This window comes from Telmatherina bonti (genome assembly GCF_933228915.1).
Source record: "Telmatherina bonti genome assembly, chromosome: 7".
NCBI lineage: Eukaryota > Metazoa > Chordata > Actinopteri > Atheriniformes > Telmatherinidae > Telmatherina > Telmatherina bonti.
Window position 1 is genome coordinate 21843083 of NC_136625.1, and position 21153 is coordinate 21864235.

The 21153-nt window shown below is 39.2% G+C and overlaps 1 protein-coding gene across 1 annotated transcript in view; it reads right to left on the minus strand.

Annotated features, from left to right (window-relative positions):
* LOC306758762 (laminin subunit alpha-3-like) overlaps positions 1 to 21153 on the minus strand; it is a gene marked incomplete at its 5' end in the record, with an annotated part of 63202 nt that overhangs the window by 40153 nt on the left and 1896 nt on the right. The window contains 7 exons of the mRNA XM_079244148.1: positions 699 to 789; positions 1616 to 1734; positions 2397 to 2512; positions 3649 to 3749; positions 5257 to 5427; positions 5506 to 5624; positions 9132 to 9249. Of these exons, the coding sequence (XP_079100274.1) occupies positions 699 to 789; positions 1616 to 1734; positions 2397 to 2512; positions 3649 to 3749; positions 5257 to 5427; positions 5506 to 5624; positions 9132 to 9249 (835 nt within the window). The remainder of the gene's footprint in view (positions 1 to 698; positions 790 to 1615; positions 1735 to 2396; positions 2513 to 3648; positions 3750 to 5256; positions 5428 to 5505; positions 5625 to 9131; positions 9250 to 21153) is intronic.

Below are 21153 nucleotides of genomic sequence, written 5' to 3' on the forward strand. Positions count from 1 at the left end.
GTGACGGTGTACGGCCATTTGTGTCCATCTAATACAAGATGCTTAAGCCTTTCTTCAAATAAACGCTGGAATGCCTTCATGGTGATACATGACTGATATCCAAAACCATCTGCTGTTAAACAGTCCAGTGTGTTTCTAGCATTGATTGGAGCTGCTGCAAAAACTGAGTTAAAGTGATGTTTAAAGGATTTGAATGCGGGCCTGGAGTTCAAAACACAACTTTAACAAAAAGTACAAAAAACAAAGATATTGTATTGCATTTGTCACAAAATGACACCAACAAAAGGTTTCTGGAACAACATATAACCACTTTAGCTCCATATTTGCAAAGTTTGCCATGTTGGTAATAGTCACCATAGCAACATATATGAGTACATAATAGCTCCACTTCTGATGCCAAATGATCATGTTCACTTACATCAGTCAACTGGAAAAGAAACACACTGCAGCATCACCACAAAAATAATAATTTCAATCAATCTGCCATCAGAGAAACAAAGTAGTGACAATGAAACCACATCAAGCTCTTAGGAATTTATGAAAGATATAAGCCCACACACATCTAGCCTCGATCGTCTCCAAGTAAAGTGGAGTTCTATACAAATGTTTTAAAAATAACTAAAAGAATTTGTAGATCTGAAAACTGAGCATGTTAAAGACACATTAGGTCAAAGGGACAAATAGAAAATTTGATTTACGTATGCATCCAGTAGGAGACTCAGGAGGAACTCCATAAGGTCTGTAGAAACCTTCACGGCATCTCTCACAGTTCACTCCCGCAGTGTTGTGCTGAAGAACAACAGAATTAGTAAAGCGGGACCCCAACAAGACTAAACTGAGTTAAAATTTGTGATTGGGTGTTTGTTGTTTTTTTTTCTTTGCTCTTTAAATATTTGATTGCACTTTTTTCTCTTTTTTTGCATTTTTCTCCTGGGAGCAGAAAACTATACAGAAGGCATTTTTAACAGAATCAAGTGAGCTGTTTCTGTTTTTATTTCTTTTAGATGTGTTCGTCCTTGTTTCAACACACCTGGCAAAAATTAATGGGTCATTGTGAGGAACTTGACAACAAGCAGTTGGATCCATTCAATGTGAATTAGGTGTGCTTGAGAAAGAAAGCATCTAAAACCTGCAGGACAGTGGCCCTTTGACATATATCAAACCTAAATACTAGCACAGGTTTTGAAACTAGCCTGATAGTAGCATAACTTGCTTAGAAACATTAACCAAATAGTCATTTGGGCACTGTATTCTTGTTTTAATGGTAACTGAAAGCTCATTATAGCCTTACAGCATTGTATGTCAGTGTCTAGGATCAGGTCAACAGAAAACACAGGTGAGTAATCACAAGTCACCAAGGGATGCATATTAGACAAGTACAGTCTTTACACTTACTGTACCCTTTTTGAAACAGTATGAGTGAATATCTGTTTGGTATTAATTCACAATGTATTTCACAGTAAACTGTACAGTATGCAATGCTTCACAACAGACTCTGTTGAGAGAAAAGCACTACTGAGGTTTTTCTTCATTTTTGTTCACACTCCTTTTACCCCTACAGACACACACTCATGCACTCACAAGAACAGGTTTAGATTTGATATGCATTTCTTACCTGGCAGTTGATGCACACTCCTCCTCCATCATACCTGCCGAAGGTGTCTAAACTTGCTCCCCTCTTTTCCACTTCTGGGTCATAATAACAGTCAACGGCATGGGAGAAACACTGGCAGGCTATGGTGGAAAACCCCATGACAAAGTCAGACAAACACACCCAGAATATGTTTATTTATGCTGTAAAATAACTCATACCCAAACAAAAAATTATCTACTTGTTAGATATTTGAAAAACAGACTCTAAACCATAGAAGGTTGCACATCCTCTTCCTGTAAACCCCCCACTGCGTCTTGTTACCATTTATGAATGGTTAGGGATTTCTGCTGCATAAGTGTACTGATTAGATTACAAGTCTTTCTTTCTTTGCTTTTGTGGTTGATGCTTGGTTATATCACATGGCAGGAAAATTTGTCAACAGTCCAAAGCCATTAGATGCCAGCTGACACAGGCTCTGCTGACTTCTTGGATGGATCGTCAATGAGCTTCCACTGTTTAGCATGGCACAGGCGTACCCAGTAAGCCATCTGACCAGATAGGTTTGCAGACAAAAAGCAGTTATCCTGTGCTGTTGATCACACACACACCATATGAGGAAAGTTCTCTCAACACTTCATGGAGGCTCACTACACTACCATATCAGGGCATCCACAACAGGGCAGAGGCAAGAGGACACTTTTGTCCTCTCTGGGGGCCGTAATTCAAGAAGCCAACAGCATGGGGAGTAGTAGAGTGTGGTTTCGTTGACGCATCCAATGAAGTATCGTACAAGTACACTTACGTTGGCACTCATTCGGGCTGTCAGCAGTTGCAGCACGCCATGGCTTCTGGTTAAAGCCTGGGCAGCAGCGGTCACATGACTCCCCGCAAGTGTTGTGTTGGCACTCACACTGGAGTCTAAAGAAAGGAGATGAGACACAGGGATTTAGTGATCTTTGCCAGCTGCACATCAGTGACGCTTTAACGTCGTGACGTTATTGCAGACACTTTTAAAGCCGAGATGCAGAGTTCATTGAGAATTTTGTATCTCATGAGGAAAACATCAGTAATATTGATGAGTGAGAAGTCATGTAGACAATACAGATGATATGGAAATCCTACAACCACCCTGGAGTGAGTAATATCAGTTATCGCTGCTGATACCTGCATGTGACAAATCTAATAAATTCAAGAAGAGAGGAAAATGGTTTTAATGAAATTTGGCTTTCTAAGCTTTTAAGACTGTCATTAAAGGGCAACATGTATAGTTATGTAATTCAATCTTGCTTAGTAAAACAAACCTGATTCTTTCTTTAATTATAGACATTTGCAGCTTCCAGCAACAGACCTGTTAGCATATGGGCACTCCAGTGCATATGTAAAGAACTAAATATGTATGACTAATGCATGTACATCTGACCAGGACACTACTGCATGTATGCAAGTAGTCAGGACCTGTCTGTTACGTGTGTGTGTGTGTGTGTGTGTGTGTGTGTGTGTGTGTGTGTGTGTGTGTGTCCTTTCAAGCAGCAGCTGCTATAGAGGTTTGCTCCATTGTTATTGTGATGTGTCCAAAATCCTTTGAGTTATTAAAAAACAAAGACTGTCAATCACCTTGAATCTTGTATTAACTAGATCTGTTGTTTTGCTTTCACAATAAAAAGAGCACAAGGTCAAAGTGGTGCTTTATCACAGATTAACAAAAACAAAATATGGCTTATTTTAAGGGGAAAATGAATACCATATGAAGGTATTATTCTTCATTATATCATACTAGTCAGCATCTGATCTTTGCTTTTTAACATCTGTCTTTCTGCATGAATCAATCACATCAGATTGGTTACATACAGTGGAGACAATTGTACAAAAAGACAAGTTCGGTCTGCTAACTTAAAGATTTTAAATTTCTGGTTCAAGTTAAACCTCAAAGTTAAAAAATAAAAGTTAGTAAGCAAATAGTTCAGATTTTGCTGATGAGTGCTGAAAAATGTGTTAGCCAGGAAAACATACTTAAGTCAAATAAGACTTTTGTGAGCATAGAAAGCATTACTGACCTGTTGGGGTTGTCCTGATTGTACCGAGCACCACACACCTGGGCATGGCCATGGCAAACGCAGCGCCCCCCGATGCTGATGTCTTTGATACTGTAGTAATACTGTCAGCAAATAAACAAATCAAAATCTTAGTGGTAGCACAGCTTCAAGAGTAAAAGCTGTTATCAGACATATCAACAACACCAGGAGAAATGTCTGATGGCGCTTGCCAGCACAGATGAGTCAGACACAAAAACTTAAACCATGACCGGTGAGCTAAACCTTTTATGGGGTGAATAAGTGCATCACATGAAAAAGATCAAACTTAGATAGCTCTGATTGATTCTATGTTTCAAATGAAGAAAAATGTTTTTTTTGCTGCAAATACCAACAACATTGTGCAAAGGTACTGAGCCAGCCCTCGTTTAAGTAAATGCAGCGAGTCATTGAAACATTTAAGACACAAATCAAATGCTTTTAAAACGCTTTTTAATGGACACTCAACACTCATCTTTGGATGGTGGTTGCCTTATTTTGTTTTGTTCTAAATCAAGATAACACCACATTGCTTCTGTAAAAGTGTATACTCTGGGGATGGTTCATCCTTCCACTATTTTTTATTCAAAGTCTGTTGTAATTTGGTAGACCCTCAGCAATTCCTCAGTTTCTGTCTTCCATAAGAATGGCCATGAAGACCATCTCTGTTGAAGCCACAGCCAATAAAAGAAGGATTTATGAAGAGCCAAATGCATCCCTCACATAGTCTGACAGGTTTTTTATTTAAGTTTATTTTTCTTAGAGGTCAGCCACTTCTCCCTTAATCCTTCACTTGTCCGGTTTCTTGAAATATTTTAAGGTTAAACAGCACATTGTTGTGAGATCTGCCAAGTTTTCAACACTTATCTGTTTGGCTATCACCTTCATGATCCAAATAAATGGTTTTATTTCTTTCATTCCATGTTATCTTTGGCCTTTTTTTCATAGATGCAGATAAAGAAATGGGAACAAATTCTGTACATTTGCCAAATACTGCCATCAGCAAAATACCTGCAGATACAATTATAAAAGGAATCTTTGCAAAGCTCTCTGTTGTGTAAACACCAGTTCCTTCTTTGAGTTAGACTCCTTTAGGGATTTTTAGGTAATTGTTAAGTCGTTTGTTGAGTATATGTTCAAACAAAAACCTGATCATTTTTTGGACAACTCTAAAAAAGTATATCCTGTTTGTAAGCAGAGTACAAAAGAAAAAGAAAATAGGAGTGGCACTCCATAATAACTCCATAAAACTTTCACTAAACACTGTTTGGACAGTTTTATACAATAGATATTCAATCCCGTACTGACTATCTTTTAGTAACATGCTTTCTAGTACTTTGAGAGGTGTCATATCTAACACTTGCAACCTGCAGGAGCCGTCCAAACCAGCCTCATAGAAGGATTTCCAAGACCAACAGATCTGACAACAAGTACTTCAAAAGATGAATGTATGAGCAACAACGATGTGTTTGTGTCAGCCAAAAAGAAACTGGCAGGTAGCAGGTGCAAAACAGTAAGTTTGGCTTCCTAAATGGGAAACTGGAGCGGGCCAGCATGACACCTTAGTGTGAGCTTGTACAGTTTGTGTCTCACCCTCCGTGTGACGCTGGAGTCCCTCTGGGCTTTGGAGATCAGGTGGCCGAGCAGAGTGTTGGTGCGCAGGAAGCGAAGGCGAATGTTGGTGGCCTTTGTAAAGTCCCGAAGCACTGGCGAGTAGGTGAAGTTTTTGGACCCTGGCCGCCCGTTTATCAGAGAAACTACAATCTGGTCAAGATGGAGGTTTTATCACAATGCCACTTTGCATTTTGGGATCATTTGTTTTCTTATTAATCCATACTTTACCTCTCCATTCTCCAAAGGGATGATTTGTGAGTATTCTGTTGTGCAGAGCTGGTCGTCATCATTTACAATACGTGCATTGGGCCTCTTTCCAAACTTTTCAAAGCATTCATGCTTCGAGTCTGACAAAGAAAAGAAAAGCAACGCCATGTCACCCACTAATATGATACAACAATAACACTGCTCAAGTGCTTGGTCAATCAGTAAAAGGGAAAAGCACACATAACATCCTGGACTCCTTATCTTATAATGTACTAGATAATTCATCAATTATTTGCATTACTGTACATGTTAGTGGTGGTACTGATGAATTGGGCATGGGATGAATATTTCAATGTTTTTAGTCTTCTAATTTGTTTGAGTGTATTTTACCCTTCTAATTGCTTTATTGTAGCAGGTCTTCATCTGTTGATTTCTTTTATACACTTTAATCTTTTCATTGATTTTTGTGTATTGTAGCCTTTTATTTGTTTGAGTGTATTTGGATCGGGATGGGTGTCAGCTCCTCCACTGTCTCCTGGATTGCTGACTACCTGTCTGGCAGGCCTCAGTATGTGCGGCTGGGGAACACCCTATCTGATACTGTGGTCAGTAATGTAGGAGCTCCGCAGGGCACTGTCCTGTCTCCTTTCCTGTTCACTCTGTACACCTCTGATTTCCAGTACAGCTCCGGGTCCTGCCACCTGCAGAAGTTCTCTGATGACTCTGCGGTGGTGGGGTGTATCGGGGATGGACAGGAGATGGAGTACAGGACACTGATTGCAGACTTTGTGAAGTGGTCCCAGGCTAACCATCTGCTCCTGAATATGGACAAGACAAAGGAGCTGGTCATCGACTTCAGGAGAAAGAGGACACCAGTGGAGCCCATCACCATCCAGGGCTCAGAGGTGGAGATAGTGGACTGCTACAAATATCTCGGAGTCCATGTGAACAGCAGACTAGACTGGAGGGACAACTGTAATGCTGTTTACAAGAAGGGCATGAGCAGACTGTACTTCCTGAGGAAGCTCAGGTCTTTCAATGTGTGCAGTAAACTGCTGGAGATCTTTTACCAGTCTGTGGTCTCCAGCACCCTGTACTTCGCTGTGGCCTGCTGGGGCAGCAGTACATCCAAAAGGGACATCTCTCGGATTGACAAACTGATCCACAAAGCTGGACAGGTGGTTGGCTGTCAACTGGAGACATTTGTGACAGTGAGGGACAGGGGGACTCTGGACAAACTGCTCTCTATTATGGACAATCCTGCTCATCCACTCCACCAGACTGTAGAGGGGCAAAGGAGCTCCTTCTCCAATAGACTTTTACAGCTGCGCTGTCACAGTGAGCGCTACAAGAACACATTCTTACCATTCTCTATACAGATGTACAATAACTCCCCACTTTGTGACAGATAACTAACATTCATTTCAAAGCCCCTGTGTAAACTGGCACTGCATTTAGTCACATGTTGTATATATTGTAAATTTCTAAATTTCCATATTCTATATTGCCAATTTTACTTTAGATAGTTTTATTTATCTTTTATCTTTGTAAAAGTGTACATATTCCAGATTGCTTTATGGATAGTACCTATTCTATTTTATTATTATTATTTACTTTTTTTTTCTTACCTACTATTGCTGTTCTATTTCTTCCTCTATTGCTGTTCTGAGCTACTGTGACAACAGAATTTCCCTTGTGGATGAATAAAGTCTGTCTAAGTCTAAGTCTATTTTGTTGTTTTTAGATTTCTTTGCAATATTTTGAATATCTTCGTGTTTTTGTTTTGCAAGTCCCTGAATATCTTTTTAGAGTGCAGATTGTTTGTATGGATGTCTCTGTGTTTCAACAAATTTTACGTTGTATATGTTGACAAAGGCAACCATGTGTTTTGCTATATAAATAAAATGGATTGGATTAGTTAAAGAAGCAGAGTAGGGGCTGTCAAATTCAAAACAAGTGATCCTGTTAAACTGAAGATTGATTAAAAATTAATGAGAGCTCAGCTGAAGGGAACCTTAAGAGAAAAGCTGAGAGCATCAATCTCATGAGTCACAGCCTAATCTCAAGGTAGTTCCTGTGTAAAAAGGCATCCAGATATGAGATATAACAAGACAGAAAAGCTGAGTAAGCAAACATAAACCTGTTTGTTCATTTGATGCTGAAATGCCATGACATTACAGGCCTGCTAATGAAGGTTTCATCATAAAAAAACAACGATTCAGTCCTAACATCCATCTATCTTTCCATCCATTCATTTTCTTATCCGCTTGTTCCAATTAAGGTAGGGGTGTCAGAATCCAGTCCTCGAGGGCCGGAATCCGGCAGGTTTTTGTTGTTTCCCTCCACCAACACAGTTGATTCAAATCAGTGGATCCACAGCTTCTTGTCAACCTGTTTGAGTGTCGGTCAGGTCTGTGTTGGAGCATGGAGACAACAAAACCCTGCAGGATACTGGCCCTCCAGGACTGCAGTTTGACACCGATGAATTAAGGGTTGCAGGGAAGTGGGAGCCTATCCCAGCAATCACTGGCCAAGAGGCAGGGTAACACTGGGACAGGTCAGTAGTCCATCACAGTCAGTGTCAGGGTTTTTGTGGAGGTGAGGACCCAAATGCAGAAACAGAACTGGGAATGCTAAATGAAGAATTTTTATTCTCAGAACTGGACTGAAGAAAAGCAAACACAATGAACCAGAACAGAACTGAAACAACAGGCTACAAATATTGTAAAACCAAACAAGAAACAGGTGTAGTGAATGAAACTAACTAAAGACCAGGTGAAAACTATGAACAGGAACAAGGGCTACACAGGAAACAAGGAGACTGAACAAGATAAAAACTACAAAATAAAACAGGAAACTAAAACTGAGAAAAACACCTGAAACTTCATATCATGACAGTCAGTCCTTAAATTTCTTTTTAAATAAATCCTTTACAGTTAGATTTTTTTTGTCAGTATTAATTTCCTTTACTTGTTCTTTCACCATCAAAATTGCCAGCAAACACCGACATATGGTGATGTTTCCAAAGCACAAGAACAACAGTATATCAAATTTGATTTTTCTAAACTGAACAAAACTCTGCGCTTAACTTTTTTTATCATAAAGTGAAAATGTAGCCTTCATGTTACTGATAAAACAAATCTTGGTCCCTGTAACACAATTAAACCTGGATGACAAACACACATTTCTTCTTTAACTGTCTCAAGCAGGTGAATCAGTGCGTAGAGATTAGCAATACACCAGTAAACACATTTACATCTATCACTAAAGCAGGCTTTTGCTTTACTGCTTTACAGACTGTTGATACATATATATATATATATATACATATATATATATAAATATATATATATACATATATATATATACATTATATATATATATATATATATATATATATATATATATACATAGATAGATAGATAGATAGATAGATAGATAGATAGATAGATAGATAGATAGACATATCTTTAATGCAACACACTGAACATATATGTTTTTGTTTTCATGACTATCATTATTTATTATTATTTATTTGAGCATTTGTTGTTCACCTGAAAATAATTTTTTGTGATGGTTTTTTTTTTGTCATGGAATACATAAATACATAAAAACATAATCCAAAACACAGAAACATGTGAACTTACGTGCAAAGTACTGCCAGGGAGTGAATGTTCTGCCATAGTCCACAGAGCGCTCCAGCACCCACAGGTGAGGACGAGGTGAATTAGCAAACTTGATGAGGATGTAGGCTACATGGAAGAGCTGAAAACCACAACACAAAGAACAGGCTTAATAAAAGGCAGTCTGAGCTCAGGGCAGATTTGGCAAAATGTTACAGTTTCCTATGCTCAGCAGACTTGAGTTTAGGCTTGTCCTGAGGCTCTGACAATATTCTCATTTCCTTTCTAACGAACATAAGGGCACAACAGCAGCATAAATGCTGTATCTCTTGAACACCACAGAATTAATGACTTGAACTGAAACAACGTCCTGTTTTGGGCTGTTTTTTGTTTATTTGTTTTCTGTCCTTTTTTTGTAATCTTGTATTTTGACTTCATCAGAATCTGTCCATGCAGCAAAGTTCAAACAACATTTGTTAGAAATGAGTCCATAGAACCACTGCAGGTGCAGCCAGGTTAGAAAAAAGAAATCAGCCAAGCCCACATGATCTCTGAACTCTTTATCTCTACCTTCCATCAGAGTGCAGAGTCCATACAAGGGCAGAAAATGATGTCAGTGATTGTTTCTGTCAGACCCCAGATGCTCAGTGGAGTGCTTTTCCTTTGCACTTCAACAACATCATTATCAAGTCCTGAAAGCCAATGACTTCAGCTTGATTGAGCATTGTACAGCGAAAAAGTCATTTGTGAGAGTCAAAGCTTTCTTTGTTTGATCTGCTTTGGATTTAATGTGACTTGGAATTTAAACCCTGTGACGCCAACCTGCACGAGACATCTGCAGTATCAACAAAAGACCTCACCCACACCTGACAACACCCCCGTTGCACTAGCGCTTTGTAAAGCTGAGGCGCTGTTTATCTAACTCCTTTCAAAGAGTCAAAGACGGAATTTAACACGGCTGAAAAAATGAGTTCTGTAAGGACAAATGCTCAAATTAAAGCACCTACCTTGAGGACTGAAATAACTAATGGAAAACTGCAGCTAAAATATTGTAGCCTGTTAAATAAGAGACATTTCTACAGACAGTTTCTCTTCAAAAGGATGAAGACAGGCCCGCACTCGCCTAGCCTCCCTCAGCACCTTGATGAAAAGGCCAGCAGGTACTTGAAATATTCATGTTTCTGTCTCTCCCTGCACCCGAAAATGGATTTTGTTAACATATCAAAGCAGCATGAAGCATGGCAAAGGCCTCAAAAGGATTGACAATTTTGTATGAATTCCACCCCCCTCAACCCTGAGGAGTTAAAACCTCAAATTCAAGTACCTCTTTGGTTGATAGATTGTGAGAGAGTTCAAAGGTCAACCTGGAAACTGCCTGGCCTTGTTTTCTTCTGACTGATGACAAACCCTAATAACTAACAACAAAATCAGTGAGTAAAATTAGCAGCAGTCTTTAACTTGGATGTCCTTTCATCAGTGTTACCACTGAGGAAAACGTCATGTGGAAATAAATAAAACTGTTTAAAAGGCCTTGTAGAAGCTCCAGCGCTGGATGGGGTGGGTCTTGAAATTAATCAGAGAACATTTCCTCCCACTTGCAACAGGATGCACGAGCAGAAAAAAAACATGAATGGGTCCACCAGAAAAGGGTTATCTGCTAATAATAGAAGAAAGGAGCTGCCTACTATCAATCTGATGGTTTTGCTGAGGACCAACAGGAAATTCAGTTCACACAGACTGGGATGACATGAAGGGAGGGCTCAGGGGAGGAGGGATGCAGGAGGGTAAGACAGGAGGAGGGTAAAAAGGGTAGGGGGTGGCAAGAGACGTGCTGGCTGGCATGCAGACCCATCTAAAATTCCAAACATAGCGCCACATTCCCGCTCTGTCCTAATGCCTCCCGCCTCAAAGCAGAGCTTGCTGCTGCTTTCAGGGACCCATCACTCACACCACCCCGAGCAGTGAAACTCCTATTTGCCTCTCATCATTACGAGCGACAACTGAAAATACAAACATAAACAGCAAACAAATGTTACAGTCAGGAGTGTTTTGGGTTGGATTACTGGTTTGCTTATTTATTTCTGCTTCGCTAACTAACTGAGGACTCTGTGTGTGTCTGACGGCCACAATTGTTTTGCACATTTTTTCAAGTCGAGCAATCAGAGTCTGATATTTTTGTCCTGGTGCCAAACATAAGACTCACAACTCATTACTAAATCATTTGAGGGTAGCACTTATGTTCACATGGGCCAGGGGTCAAAGTGCATGCCATATCAAGCCAGGCATACTGGTGATGAATTTACAGCTATTCTTCGTAGCTTTGACAACTGTAAAAGCTTGTGAGAGTTTTTGTTTTCTATTTGTTTTTTTTAACTCTAAAAAAAATAGTACAATCCAGCTACTGCTTTTTAGTTACTCTTACCAACATTAACCCTCTGGTGACCAAAGGTATTTTAGAGAAATAAACCTCGCCTGACTTTTTTTTAGTTTAAATGCTAATAAACACCACCTTTCAATGCCCCATAATGTCCTATACCTTGGTTTTTTTGTGTTTTTTTTAATTGGAATATCATAAACTGCTATGTAAATGAGGCTCCTTTGCTTGAAATAAAGAGGATTATAATTTTGAAGCATGACTAAAGGTACTGAAGGGGACTGAAGCACCGCAACTTTCCGAAATCACTGTCAGCTGCACACACTGTATCTGTTACCAAATCATACATCTGTTACGATGCCGTCATGTCGTTTATGTTGAAATAAACTCCTTGAGTAATGCAAATGTTTGTTTGAGCAATTACGCATGGTATGCGTGCGTAAAAGCTGTTGTTTTCATAATTTATTGGCCTTGTAAATACAGAAGGCAGCTATCCGACTGCTAATGACACCGATGCAAAGTGATTGACACTGTTTGGAGGCGTTTCCTGAGGTATCATCAGCTCTGATTGAACACGTGTCATGTGCCAAAGACAAAGGTTCTGATTGGAACGCGTATTTAGATACAACAATGTATCACCTATGAATGGGCTACAGTGATGCCGGAACTACCGTCTGAAAGCTCGGAGTCTCCCGATTAAGAGGGGGAAAAAGTAAGTTTCTATCTTTTATGGTTCGAAAGCTATGCTCGATTAAACACAACATGGTCCCTGGCATCGCCGACGATGCCGGCGTCCCCAGAGTGTTAAAACAGTTTAAGTTTTGCAATTAATTTTGGTTTTATGTCCTATCTTCAGATTAAGAATGATGTGTTGATGACAGAACCTGTGGAGCTCCATGGTGATTTGATTCCAAGTTGCCAAGGATAGTCCTCCGGAAACAAACCAAGGCAGAAAGAGTCTAATCTTGGACGAGGGAGATCTGTTCTGGCATGGCTGTGCTGTTTCTACAAATCGTGTCCTGCCAAGCTAAACACACTCTCTTGAAATATGTCCAGGACCTTTGTATTATTTGGAGAAAGCATGAAATATCGTGATGGCATGCCTAACACATGCACAAAGGATTTAAGTGGTGTAAAACACATTGACAAGCTGGTGGATAATAGACTTGGAATAACACTTGAACAGAACCATCCTCTGTCCCTTCCAGCATTTGTAACTCCAGACTGTAGACAAGAGTTTCATACAAGCAGGTTTAAATGCTGGGAGGCTGTGGGTTGGCGTCAAAAAGTTAAGAGGCTGAGCTGTGGCAGATATGGACTGTGTGACAAAAACCTTTCAACACCCTGCTTGAATTAAAATCTTAAATCAACATGATTTTTAGGAAATAAAAACAAGATATTTTCTCAACTTCTGATTAACACATCAATAAAAATATGAGATGCAAAAAAGATGCACATTCACTTTAAGACTAAATAACATTTAAACGTTGGTTCCCATTTTACCTACCCCAGCCCGCTTGGAGCAATATCTAAATGTGTCATGGCAAACATGCTGCCATTAGTAAATCTGCTGATCCTGAATGCATCATGCCTAATATTTGTGATGTGTGTGAATCATCGAGTCCACAATGCTAACCACTGACACGTAATGTGTGCAGCTGCTCAAACGTGATAAATTTGCACCATTATAAATGAACTGCAGCAAAAGTTCTGACATCTAACTTCACACATGCTTGCTCCCTCACTTAACAGAGCCTTTTATACCCAAAGTTGGGGTTGCACAATCCTCTGCCTGCAACTTTGATTCAGCCATGCCTGCCATGTGGATTTCTTCAATTATCCTCTCTTTGTATTGATCAAATGAAGTGTGCTGGAAAATGAACTGGTTACACATTTCACACAGTCATTCTCAATCACTAAGAGGTGTAAACACACGCTGTTTCTGACATCTGAGTGTGTCAAAAACATTCTGTCAAAATCAATTCTTCATCAATAAACAAAGTATGGATATAAAGAAAAAATAATTCTATCTCAGGAAGTAGACTACAACTTATCATAGATACAAATATGTCATGTTTTTGCCATCCTGATTTCCTGGCGCTCATCATTGGTTACTCGATCCACCTGCTGGCTTCCTAATTGCCTCTGCTTTCTCATTCAGTTCACCTGGTTTCCTTTTCTCTCACTGCCTACTTAAGCTCCCTCCAATCCCTCCTTCTCTGCCAGATAATAATCAGACCTATGTCTAGTTTTGTTCCAGCGTTCTACGGATTGATCCTCAGTTGCCGACCTGCTTTATGCCCCTGGATTACCCTCCTTGCCTTGCCCTCGACGGACACCGCAACTTTTCGGATCTTCTGGTTACCGACCCTGCCTGTCTTTGGATCTCTGAGCCTTGTCGTTGCCTGGACGAGTATTTTGCCATCCTGTTTACCTCCCAGCTGTTGCCTGGTTTCTTCTGCAGACCATTCCCCCGGACTGATCTTCTGTTCATACTCCTCCACCAATAAACTGGTCATTTGTCCAGAACTCCCTGTGTGTGGCTATATTACGGATCCTCAGGGTAACTCTTTACACAAATATTTAGAGCTTTATTTAGACATATAATTAAGAGAAATTAAAATTAAGACCATCAAAGGGGTATGTGAGAAGTTTAATTTAGTTTTAATTTTAATTTGGCTTATTTAAATTTATTAAAAAGGCTACCTATAAAGTGAGACAGAATAAAAATTTGTACCTTCTTGGATTGGCTACTATTTCAAAATTTGGTCAGAAACACATCCAGCAAATCAGAAAACAAAAGACAATTCTTTTGATTGTTATAGAAGGTCAAATACGCTGTGTGTCTCTTTGTTATTCACTTAAATTGTGAGTCAAATTCTTTGAGCAGGCTGAAGGTCCGGACTACATGTTGGTCAGTTTAATTCCCAGGACACGTGTTGTGGAAAATACATTGATTAGAAAGTGAGACTGAAATCTTAACAGCTGACTTTATGTCTTAATTTTTAGTTCTCCAGTGTGCTGTTGATACACACATTATGCAGTGCAGATATGGTTTGTGACAAACACTCTCAGGGTCTTAGATAGCTCAGCAGTTATGACTACTACAGTGGCACCAGAGTTAATATCTGAAACTGTGACTTAACCTTCTGTTACATGATAAGACAGTGTATATAAAGGATAAAACAAAGAATGGAAAGTAAATTCACACATAAAGAAGAAAATTGATATGTGTACCACAATATGTTGTTTTCATATGTGAAAAGAAAATTGAACAAAATAAAATCCAAAAGGGAATTATGTTATTAAAATATAAGATTATTTCTTAAAAATGAAGTCCTGTTGTAAATGGCTGTGCCTTTTGGCAGAAATTATCTCCTAACTTGCTTTGTTACACTGGAACTTTACTGAACACATTCCATAGTTTTACCACTGTTATATAGGAGTTTTTGAAGAAGTGTCCAATAGTGAAGCAACATGCGCAGCCGTATTTTCTGTACAGTCAGCTACAGAACTATCTCCAGTACAGAGGCAGTCTTCTTAGTCAGTTTGCTCAGTTTTGTAAGTCTCTGGTGTATATGCAGTGCCCATAGACTGTATATGAAAGATGGACGGAGCCTCCAGTGGTAAAAAGTGAAGTCTATGCGGAAGTTCATAAAATTGCAGTTCCCCCATCATCCGCTAGGGGCTGGCTCCAAAACAAAGCAAATCCCAATGTTAGACTCCCATGTTAAAAAGATCAACTTCACCGCAGAAATAAACATGTTTACAGCCTGGTACAAAAATCCATTCAGGTTTACCTTCATGACAACTGTGGGGGGGAGTGAATTTTTTTCTAACTCGCCCGTTTAAAAGTAATTTAATCTTGAAGTTTGGTATATTTAGGGGTGTGTCCTTCTGATTGACAGGTACCAATCTCCCGCTTCAAGTCAGAAGAGCGCAGAACAACCGCGGTTTTTAGCCGATTAACAATGTGACTTAGCTTTAGCCCGCTTACCTTCATTAGCTGGTTAGCTCCTGTTATCTCCGGGTTAGCTCGGTTAGCTCTTAGCTACAGAAAGCTCGGAGTTCGCTCGATGTCAGTCATCCACCATGACGCTCACCGCCCACCTCTCAGCTCCACTTCTTTGCCCATAAATGTATTTTTCGGGCGAGACAACGCACATGCCTCTGCCAAGATGGCGATGGTAGGAACCACCCAGTCTATGGTAGTGCCACACGCGAGCCCAGAGTTCAAAGCCATCATAGCATCACACAACTTTTTGTTGTTGCCCCTGCCTCAAGTTTTTTTTTTTTTTAATTAATAGTTAACATTGGATTTATTAACATTTTGTTCAAAGTTTTATATGCTGTCTTTGCACTGCTTATAAATCAAATGTTGGCTTCAAATGATTTGTTAATGACTATATGTACCATGTTTTGCAACATCTGATTGTAGCATGTGCAAAAAGGCCATGTAGGTAAAATATCCTGATCCCAAATTCCTGTCAAAGAGCCGTGGAGAGACAGGAGCACTAAATCTAAAGTTGGATCAGAATCCTGACAGATAGAATTCATCTCAGTGAGCTCATGAGAATCTGATGTGATATCACTCTCTGTTGGAGTGGCTCAGTCTTGAAAATAAAAACAAAACACAAAAAAGAAAACAAAACAAACAAAAAAGAAAAAGAAAACACTGTAGTCCTGTGGGTGTGGAGCAGCTGCTCTCCAGTTTGTAACAATGCAATGTACAACTGTTTGTCTGTATGCAACAGGTGGGGCAATGGAAGGGGAAGGGGATTGCCTGGTGTATTTTCCTCTGTCTCCATGACAGAATTAGTTGTATATAGTTACAAGGAACAGTTGGCTAAAAGTTACAACAGAAACGTAGGTGCAACATAAACATAAAAAACATGCAAGTTTCTGCTTGTTAGCAGTCTTCTCGGTGTAAACTTGAACTTATTTGTGCTTTTCTGCATAAATAATGTCGGCCATGGAGTAGCAACCAGTCCAGGGTGTATGTACCCTGCCTTGTGTCTGATAATTGCTAAGCTTGGTTCCAGCTTCCCCATGGCTAAGTGTGAACTGGACCAAGTGGTATGTAAAATAAATGAATGAATGCATCAACCAGTCAATCCATTAATATTACGTTTGCATTTAATTTGACAAATATTTAAAGTCAAAAATTTTTAAAATGCTATTACATAAAGTACTTAGTATTTCTGCTAAACACTTTGGACTTGATTCTCTACATCCTAAAACTTAAGTTATTAGCAGAAAACATACTAATTCCAGACCATGGTGTTTTAGTTGCAATGTTTTAAGCATTGCATTTTATAATTTTGCAGAATTTCCCACACCTCTTTCAGTGACCTCAGTTGACAGCATCCATAACGGTGTGCTATTCGTGACACAGTGCTGTCAAATAGGTCTAGGAAAACTGCTGCTCTCTAAATACTTCCCATTGCATCAATGCCTGCGTCAGCAAGCCTGTGACCAGTGATAAGCATTACCATGTACCAACTGATGACAAAGGCCTTGAAAAGGTGAAAAGATCCCACATTAAACCCCACAAGCTTTTCCACACCACAGCTCCAGATTTAGGCAGAGCAGCACTCCAACAGTCAAACATGATGCTCACACTCCAAGCCAGGTCGCTAATGCTAACTAGCACATGGTGTCTGTTAGTAGAGCAGTAATGGTGGGTTGGCCTTGTGCCTTAGGCAGCCCAGCTAAATACAGTCACTTATCACCTCAATCATCACAATATGTCTAACAGGCAATCTCAACTCTGGTGTCAGACTGAGCCAACTGCACTGAATGTGCAAATCGGTATGACAAAGCACATGACTACAGAAAAGGCTAGATTTTTAGCAGCAGTTACTCGCTTTTTGTTTTGAGGCCTTACACAGGCATGTCTCTATCAGGTTCACAGATTATATATATGTGAAAACAACTTACTGCACGACTGAGAAGGAGGCAGGACAATCATGTGAAACGAATATCCCAAGATCATCCATGCATGCCCCTCACCGCCTGCTCAATAAGACGACTCTGTGTAAGCAGGCTTGTAAAGAAGAAAATGTAATGTTTTCAATCATGTGTTTGGATGTGTATTCTCTTCAGTCACTCTCCCACCATTAGAACTTTCTATTTCTATCCATTTATCCAGTCAAAAGAGAGGGTTAGGTCAGTTTCGACGAGGCTTTAAGAAAAGCAAACCTTTGTGAGGCTCTGAGAGCACAGAAAAGATGTCACACAATACCGCCTGGAAGGGTTCTAACACAAAAGGGGGCGACGGCTGCAAATAAAACATTCAAACCAACTATGGTGGGAGGTGGACCCCAGAGAGAGAGGATTAGGTTCCTGGGGAATGTCTCTAAAATTGAGTTCCGGGAAGCTTTGTCTCTTGGCGATTGCTGTACTAAGCTGGACCAAAGCACCATCTCCCAACTTCATTACATAGAGAAGTCATGGCTTTTGCAGCTTCTTACATTTTTAAGTGAAACATAAGTATAGTAACCTGTTAATTAGATAAACAACTATGTAAACAGCCATTTTAGGACTCAAAATTGATGCACAGAGCACCATCATAAAAATCTGCCACCCAAAAATTTAACCTTCATGTTAAAACACCAGTTCAGTCCCTTGAACATCAATCAGCTGGCAATCAAAACATAATTCAAACCCAGTGATATCCAGTATTCATCTGGTGCCTGACTACCAATAAGAAGCAGTTCAGACTTATCAAATAGGAGACAGACAGCAGTAAGCCCTGGTATGTTTGCCTCACATGCTCAACTCTGGCTCACTCAGGCAGATAAGCACATGTGGTCACGGCTCCTAAAATACATTCCCCAGAAAAAATAAAGAGGAGTGACTGGCAGTCTGGATACATGGTGTAAATGTTTAGCAGAACAATGGCTTACCTACTGTGTCCTGCAAATAGTTTAACAAGGGCAAAAGTTCCAGGAAATGTAGCCAGTATTTTCACACTGATGGCCTTAATTTATGATGGGATATACTAGAAATATTCAGTAATTCTTAAGTTATATAGGCACATATGTTCTGAATCGGCTACAAACCACCTGAATTGAAGAGAACTGGGGCTTTTTGGAAGCAGGCACATAACCTGGCACAACTCTCAGGGTTAAATATTTCAATGTTTGATCAATGACATGCTTTTAACTCAATCTTTTCATTCTTAAACAATTGATAGCAAACTCCACTTTAACTGTCACACAGGAAGCAACTGAAGACCATAGAGGTCATTTTCTAATTTGTCATGGGTCAAGGGGTCAAAAGTCAAGATGTCACACAAACAGGGACCAGCTCGCCTGCTTGCATTGGCCTGTCTGAGACATAGAGATCGTTTCCAAATTCCTAAACTGAAGTCATTTAAAAATTGGTCAGGAGTTTGACGTGGCATTAGACGTTTGGCAACAACTGATGAAAAGTTCTGATATGGGGATTTTTGAAAGGCATAAAGTTGCATTGCTTCATTTATTTTCTTTCACATTGATTACTGCATAGGTATTTTGGATTTTATTGTGCATTTTAAATAATTATGTTATCATAAAAGTCACCCTCTTTTGCTTTTAAATTGAAATTTCATTTGATTTAATCTATTCTTCCATCTACTGACTAAATGTTTTCTTTGCAGTTGGCTGCAACACAAGCCATTGCATGACTGATGCATCTACTTGCCTAATAGTTTAATAGATTTTCTTTACCTACTGCAGCCAAACAGTGTACTGAAACTTTCCATGAATCCTACAAGTTATTTTAGAAAGTTTCTCATTTTATTATAGTTTTCTGTCTTGTGAATATCAGTTATTTTCATGTTCTCTGTGAACTGTATCAACATTATACTATAATGCCAGAAATTTGCATAACTGAATGAAGGTTTTTTTTTTTAAAAAAAAAAGCAATAAAGAACAGAGTGTTTGCGAGCTGCTCCTGTAGCTGTTTTTCTCTCTAAAACTAAGCCAAACTAATATAATGGCTTAATCTTGCTTAAAATAATTAAAATAATGCTTCCTATTTAACTTTGTGTCCTTTGGAAGTCGGTTCGTGGACTATCCTTCTACTCACATAAACATGCAACCACTGACTCTATCCTGCCAAGTTAGTTAAAGTTTTATAGAGACTTTGCCTGGGTAAAAAAGGTTAAAAAAAAACAAAGCATTAAATTAAAAGTAGAGGGAAAAGTCTCTCCTTTGGTAGAATTAGGATTCTTTGTCATGCTTTTTTGTTTTCATTGGTAGACATAAAAATGATGTTATGCAAATTTGCTGGGCGAAATTACTTTAACTTATAGTACATGCAAAACATGTGTGCACATTTTTCTACCGCATTACTGTTCACAGGTCATTATCAGAAGAATTAATGCTAGGGAGGAGAGTCATCACCATACACAAGCACTGTAAGGTAATTCAGTAACACAGGGTAGATACCAATGACAGTTTATTAAGACTGACAATGATTCCTCTTCCTCTTAAGATAAAAAGACACATTGGAAAAATAATTTTAGTTGCCATGTTTGGGTTTTGGCATCCATCCACCCTATTGTTTATGTCTTGTCATGTCTGAATGTCATCATCTTTACTAAAGTTTCATTGACCTATGCAGACATCACCAAGCAGCAGTATATTCAAACACATAAGATCCAGGCTGCAGGTGTGCGTGAGTTACATCAGATCCTTCAACATGATCTAAATTATGTGCAGTAACCCGGATGATATCCAGTTTCTCACTTTTAAAATAAACAAAAATTATTAAAAATTATTAAAAATTCAGAATTAAGCAAGTCATACTTGACCTTGGAAGCCAGAAACATTTACAACAGCAAATAAGCATCTAGATTTTGTATCTACACAAGAAAGAGAATAAGGGAAGAGTTAGTTTCCAGTGTCATATGCAGGACTCTTATCTGAGCACGTGCAACTCACATCAGATAGTCACAAGAACCCCTGATAGCTCAAATTTTATGCCAGACAAAAGCTGTCAAGACATTTCACTGTAAAACAAAGAAAATGTTACAAAATAACAACTTCCAGGTGGTACAGGAGAGGTCTGAGAATCAGAGGAGATAACAAATGTATGCAAATAGAATCATACTAGTCCATCCCAGGATGGTTAAGAAATAAACTCACAAGCCAACACCACCATGAGTAGAGCCAGCCTGCTGATGTAAATCTGTCTGACAAACGACTGCGCTCATTTTTCGTCTGATAAAAACTGGCTTTAAACGTGGCAGACCATGCTTCAAACAGCCTAGTTTGAAACAGAGAAACCGGAAACAACCCTGTCAAAAAAATAAAAAAAGAGTCCCTTGCTTTAATCCTCAACATTTTTAACATCAACACAAACCGTGTCGTTATCTTATATATCTATTCAGAGCTCTTACAGAGACCAGCCCTGCACCCACCTGTGTAGGTCTTGAAAGGAACCACAGAACCTTTTCAGCTCAGTCTTGCCCACATATTTCAATAAACACATCGTTTATCCTGTGGCTTTCAAAAGAATCTACAAAGCAATAAAGTTCCTCAGGGAGAAGTCACACATATGACAGCTATAGCTCTGTCTTAGATAAATTCAGGCGTTTACATTTGAGCGTTAGAGAAGAGCAATAATTTTTAAATGGACCATGAGTCCAGAAAAAAGATTTAAGTAATTAAGTAAGTAAGCAGT